Source organism: Syzygium oleosum, unplaced genomic scaffold (genome assembly GCF_021117445.2).
Source record: "Syzygium oleosum isolate NSW1041296 unplaced genomic scaffold, Sole_v2.1 Sole_v2.04, whole genome shotgun sequence".
Lineage (NCBI taxonomy): Eukaryota > Viridiplantae > Streptophyta > Magnoliopsida > Myrtales > Myrtaceae > Syzygium > Syzygium oleosum.
In genome coordinates, this window is record NW_026607488.1 from 11,568,038 (window position 1) to 11,574,529 (window position 6,492).

General features: G+C 38.6%; 1 protein-coding gene across 1 annotated transcript; it reads left to right on the top strand.

The window, feature by feature from the left end:
* The first annotated feature begins 4,612 nt into the window (after positions 1–4,612).
* LOC115663997 (LRR receptor-like serine/threonine-protein kinase RGI5) lies at positions 4,613–5,717 on the top strand. Its single transcript, XM_030585955.2, has one exon. It carries the CDS (start codon positions 4,622–4,624, stop codon positions 5,531–5,533), a length of 912 nt encoding a protein of 303 aa, XP_030441815.1. The 5' UTR covers positions 4,613–4,621; the 3' UTR covers positions 5,534–5,717.
* The last annotated feature ends 775 nt before the right edge of the window (positions 5,718–6,492 follow it).

Below are 6,492 nucleotides of genomic sequence, written 5' to 3' on the forward strand. Positions count from 1 at the left end.
CCCACTTCACGTCTTCTACTTCGTGTGATAATGATGTGAACGTATGGCATGCTAGGCTTGGCCATATAGGCCAACAACGAATGAATAGATTAGCTAAAGAAGGCTTAATGGGCAATATTGAAAAAGTCAATTTGCTCACTTGTGAACATTGCCTAGCTGGGAAAACAACAAGGAAACCATTTGGAAAAGGAACAAGAGCTGAATTTCCTTTGCAGTTAATCCATTCTGACATTTGTGGTCCAATGAATGTGAGGGCTAGACATGGAGCTGTTTATTTTATCACATTTATTGATGATTATACTCGATTCGGATATGTCTATTTGATTTCGCATAAATCTGAGGCTTTTAGTTGCTTCAAGATATTTATGAACTTGGTGGAAAATCAATTAGATAAGAAAATAAAAGCATTGAGATCCGATCGAGGTCGAGAATATCTATCTGATGAGTTCAGAAATTTGTGTGATGAAAAGGGAATAGAAAGACAGTTGTCTATTCCCTATACTCCTCAACAAAATGGTGTTGCGGAAAGGAGAAACAGAACCCTACTAGAAATGGTTAGGTCTATGATGGCACAAGCTAACTTACCTATCACTTTTTGGGATGATGTTTTGTTAACTGCTGCCTATGTACTTAACTGTGCGCCTTCTAAATCAGTTACTTCCACTCCGTATGAGTTATGGACAGGTAGAAAATCCGATTTAAGTTTTCTTAAACCTTGGGGTTGTGCTGCTTATACTCACGAGCCCTCTCACAAGTATGGAAAACTGGGTCCTAGAGGCAAGAAGAGTATTTTTATTAGATACTCAGAGCACTCGAAAGGGTATGTGTTTATAGGTGAGCAAGAAAGTGGGAGTATTACTGAATTTGAATAACGAGATGTCACATTCTTAGAGAATGAGTTTCCTAAGAAGGGCGAAATAGTTGAGGACTACTCACTTTTTGAAACCTTGGATCATGATAATGAAATTGATGAAGATCGTCCAAGTGGGAGCAATGTGAGAAATGAGGAATTAAATTCGACTCAATCTCAATTAGAACCGTTTGGTGAGACGATACCGTCATTATCTAATCCAAGTGGGAGCGTAATGGAGAGTGATGTACCACGTGTACAATCTCCCGTACGGCGAACAAGTCGCAAAAGTGTTCCCCGACGACGTTTTGACATTGAAGGGGAAACTTTCATGGTCGCTCCACAAGATGAAGATGAGCCAAGAAATATCAATGAGGCTCTAAATTGCCCTAATAAGGAAAAATGGATAGATGCAATGGAAGAAGAAATGGAGTCAATGAAATCCAATCAAGTTTGGGAATTGGTTGATCTTCCGAAAGGACGCAAAGTTATTGGGAACAAATGGGTTCTCAAAATAAAACGTAAATCCGATGGCTCAATAGAAAGATATAAATCTCGCCTCGTGGCGAAATGGTATAATCAACAGGAAGGAATTGATTATGAAGAAAATTTTTCTCCTGTAGTGAGATTTACCTCAATTCGCCTTATTTTGGCAATAGTGGCAAGTATGGATCTTGAATTACATCAAATAGATGTAAAGACTGCTTTTTTTTTAAATGGAGAATTAGAAGAAGAAATTTACATGGAGCAACCTATTGGCTTCATTGTGAAAGGCCAAGAACAAAAAGTATGTCGACTTATGAGATCGATATATGGCCTTAAGCAGTCTTCAAGACAATGGTATACACGTTTTCATAATGTCATAGTGGCGTATGATTTTACAATGATTGATGAAGATCATTGTGTATATATCAAAGGATCCAAAGATTAATGTGTGATCTTATCATTATATGTTGATGATATACTGATTGCCGGAAGCAATATGGAGTTGGTTAATACTGTTAAGAGTTGGTTATCGTCCAACTTTGAGATGAAAGATATGGGTGAAGCTGCATATATTCTTGGAGTATGATTTCAAGAGATCGTTCCAAGAGATTATTGTCTCTTTCACAAGAGACTTATATCAACAAAGTTCTTGAACGATTTTGTATGCATGACTGTAGACCCATGGACACTCCTATTGCAAAAGGTGAAGGATTGAGCCGTAGGTTGTGTCCTAAGACTCCATAAGAAAAGGAACAAATGAAACGCGTTCCTTATGCTAGTGCTGTTGGGAGTTTAATGTACGCTATGATGTGTACAAGACTTGACATATGTTTTGCAGTTGGAATGGTAAGTAGATACCAATCTAATCCGGGTCAAGCACATTGGAAAGCCGTCAAAAGAATCATGAGGTATCTAAAGGGTACTGTTGATTATTCTTTGAGTTATCAAGGAAAGGATCTACGACTTGAAGGCTACTCAGATGCTGACTGGGGAGGAGATTTAAATGAAAGGAAATCTACCTCTGGATTTGTTTACTTACTGAATAATGGCGCCATATTTTAGAGCAGTAAGAAACAAACATGTATAGCATTATCCACCATGGAAGCCGAGTTTGTGGCATTGTCAGCAGCAGTACAAGAGGGAGTTTGGCTTAAGAGATTTTTGGATCATTTAGGTGTTGTTGAGTATGCTGCAAGTTCATTGTTAATCAATTGTGATAGCCAAGCAGCAATAGCATACACCAAGGATCTGAAATATCACGGCAAGACCAAACATATAGATACCAAGTACAATTTTGTTAAAGATATGGTAGCACGAAAGGATGTGAACTTGCAGTACATATCTACGCATAGAATGATAGCAGATCCTATAACGAAGTCAATTCCTAGAGATGTTTTCAATGGTCATGTAAAATCTCTAGGACTGCGTAGATGCTAATGTACTGAATATTGTAATTTCCCTGAATGTTCACATTTAAATGAAATTGTTATATCATTGTTAATGCCTATGAATTTTTTTATATTTATGCATCTTAATACTTAGTGTATTATGTCAAGAAAGTATGTCGGACAGATAAGATTAACCTACTCACACGAGTAGTCGCCTCTATTTACTATGTGATAAATAGAGATGAGACAATTTTAAGTTTATTATTATCTAGGTGATAATCGAGAGCTCAAGCTTAAAATATAAATGTCGCCTTAGCTAAATGCTAAGATGAGGACATAACATTTACTATGTCCGAAAGTAAAATAGTCCATATATTTTACTTTATCTGTCTTTGATGCCAGATATGAGTTCTAATGGATTCTTTAGAAGAGTAGATATGTGAACTCAAGTTTAGACATTGAGTATGTCTGAACTATCATCTGTACGGTATTGAATGTAAAGACATACGCTTCATGGGAAAGGAGTTAATACTGTAATACGTATTTCATACTACGTATGCATGAGACGATCGATAAGAGTGGCAAAAGTTCTTGATCTCAACTTTATGCCGTGTGAGACTCTTGAGGATACAGAGTTCCTCATTTAGTACCCTCACGACTCTGACTTATTCTCAAAGTTTTTATTCAGTGTTTGCTATCTTAGGGTGTTGCCAATGGTCATGAATGATTCGATCTAATGGGGCATTTCTAGAAAAGCGTGCTGGACTGAAATAGAGAGGTTTAAGAAAAGCGGAAGATCAATTTATTTATGATGTCACATTCTATTTTTGTATTCACAGGTCGACCAATTATGATTTTAAGTAAATCATAGTTGTGAATACAATATACGAGATACTAAAAGAGATCAAGAGATATATAAATGTGACTGATTGATCTAGGGTATTGCATACTATATCTACTCGATAACGTAATGCCCAATTTTGAGCTGCTATGTATTCCTAACAGATGCATCGTAACGAGCTCTCGAAGTATGCTGGTCACACGGATTATTTGCTAGTATGAATATTGCAAAGAAGAGAGAGTTCATGTTTAGCCCACCATGTGCGAGTGGGAGAAACACATTCTAAAATCACCGAAAACGTGCCCATTCTATACTTGAATCACCGATCGAATGAAGCATATTACGTAAACGAACATACCTCTTTGGCACAGATTAAATGCACCACTTGCAGGCTTAAGAGTTCTTGGCGGATTCCTCTGCGGAGCGAAACTTTTGTTTGCACTTTAGGAGAGTTTTTAGAACTACGTTCATCAGAGAAGATAACAGATACACAATCACGTATCTTCTTAATATCTCCCAGTTCAATTCAAACTGCCCTTAGCAGTTACTACTTTATCCGTAACCGCCCAATGCAAAGAGCTTCTTGTGTTGTCGTTGTCATTCAATCGTTTTCAGGGAAGCATTCCTCAAGACATAGACAGCTTGCAAAAGCTGCAGGAGCTCTATCTTGGTACTAACAACTTGACCAGCTTCAATGGATGGTTAGAGCAACAAGAGGCAAAGATTTGGTAGCGAAACTCCTCAAAGTATCTTTCCTAGCGACTGTATATTGCACTTGGATGGAGCGCAACCATAGGCGGTTTCAAAACAATCCAACTGACATTCGGATTATTTTGGCGAAGGTGCGGAAAAATGTAAGAGGTAGAGCTTCGCTATACCAAAAAATCAAACCTTCGCAAGCTAACGTTATTTTAGCTACTTTATGGAGACTTCCTACCTCCATATTCTCGAATTATTAGTACTAGTTGTAATGCCGGGGAATGCCCCTAAGCTGCTGTACATCATCTGTTATATACTACTTACATTTTACACCAAAAAAAAAAAAACTTGACCGGCATGATTCCTCGAATCATCGGTAATATGTCAAGCTTGCACATGCTGTACATGGAATTTAACAGCATCGGAGGTAACATTCCAAGTGAGATTGGCAAGTTGGTCAATCTGAATGCAGTGAGCCTTCAAGATAATTTGCTAACGGACATAGTGCCTCAAGAGATTTTTAACATTTCTTCGCTACAAGTGCTTTCTTTGATGGAAAATTCCCTCTCCGGAGGCCTTCCCTCGAGTAGGGAACTAAGCCTTCCGAATTTGGAACAACTCTTTCTAGGAAACAATGGCTTTGGCGGCAACATCCCGCAGTATTTCTCGAATTTTTCGAACCTAGTCCTTTTCGATGCCGGAAACAATCAACTCAGCGGACCGATACCTAAGAGTTTGGGCAACTTGAAGAACCTCAGATACTTCATGGTTCAGTCAAATCAGCTAACAGGTGAGACTTATGGTTCTGAGCTTGGTTTCCTCTCTACTTTATCTAATTGCAAATCGTTGCAAACCTTGGTTCCGGAAGAAAACCCGCTTTGTGGCTCCATGCCAGAATCTATCAAAAACTTCTCGAGTTCCCTACAAATTCTATTCGCTCCCAATTGTCAAATCAGAGGTCATATTCCCAACCAAATGGGTTTCTTGAAGAGCTTGACTTTCCTAGAGTTGAGCGATAATGATCTAGACGGCAACATCCCATCATCACTCGCAGGACTAGAAAGCCTGCAAAGGCTGTATCTCGATAACAACCATCTCGAAGGACCGATCCCCAATGAGATATGCAACTTGACAAGTTTAGGAGATTTGCTGCTCCGGCAAAATAAGATATCGGGATCGATCCCGAATTGCATTGGAAACCTGAGCAGCCTTCAAAAGTTTCTAGTAAGTTCAAATAACATGACATCAGTTATACCGATTAGTTTGTGAAGCCTTCAACAACTAATCTTCCTCAATCTGTCACTCAATTCTTTCAGTGGAGGACTACCACTTGACATGGGCAAAATGATAGCTATACAAAACATTGATCTTTCTAGGAACCGACTTATCGATGCCATACCGAGTTCCATCCAGGAGTTGCAGAGCCTTTCTGCTCTCAACTTGTCAAGGAACTCGTTTCAAGGATCCATACCGCAATCAATCCACTACAAAAAAACACCGGATTAGCGGCGAAATTTGCGACGGAAAATTTGAAAAAATCCGTCGCAAATCGAATTTGTGACGAATTTTGCGACGGAAAAAATTCCGTCCCTACTAGGTCGTCGCAAAATTTTGCGACAGAAAATTTAAAATTTCGTCGCAAAATTGCGACGAAAATAAATTCATTGCAAACTTCGTCGCAAATTAGCCACGAATACAATCCATCGCAAAATTCGTCGCAAATATTTCGTCGCAAATTTGCGACGAACGCTATCCGTCGCAAAATTCGTCGCAAATTTCGTTGCAAATTCGTCGCAAAATTTCGTCGCAAATTTCGTCGCAAAATCCATCAATTCGTCGCAAAATTAGTCGCAAATTAGCCACGAATACAATCCGTCGCAAATTTGCGACGAACCATCGCAAAATTCGTCGCAAATTTATTTGCAAATTTCGTCGCAATTTCGTCGCAAATTTCGTAGCAAATTTCGTCTCAAATTCGTCGCAAATTTCATCGCAAAATTCGTTGCAAAATGTATTCGTCGCAAATTAGCGACGAACTATAATGATCGCAAAATTCGGCTTAAAATATTCGTCGCTATTTTTACATCATTTCGGCCATAAATTCTTGTCCATATCAAACATAGGAGACAATGACATATAATTGAAACAGAAAAACGAACAAACCATAGATTCTGACAAACCAGCCACAATGACATATAATTGAAACAAATAACTGAAGGAAAGTTGCA

Excerpts from the sequence above, each read along its gene's own strand:
- LOC115663997 (XM_030585955.2), top strand. The coding sequence starts at position 4,622 with ATGATTCCTCGAATCATCGGTAATATGTCAAGCTTGCACATGCTGTAC.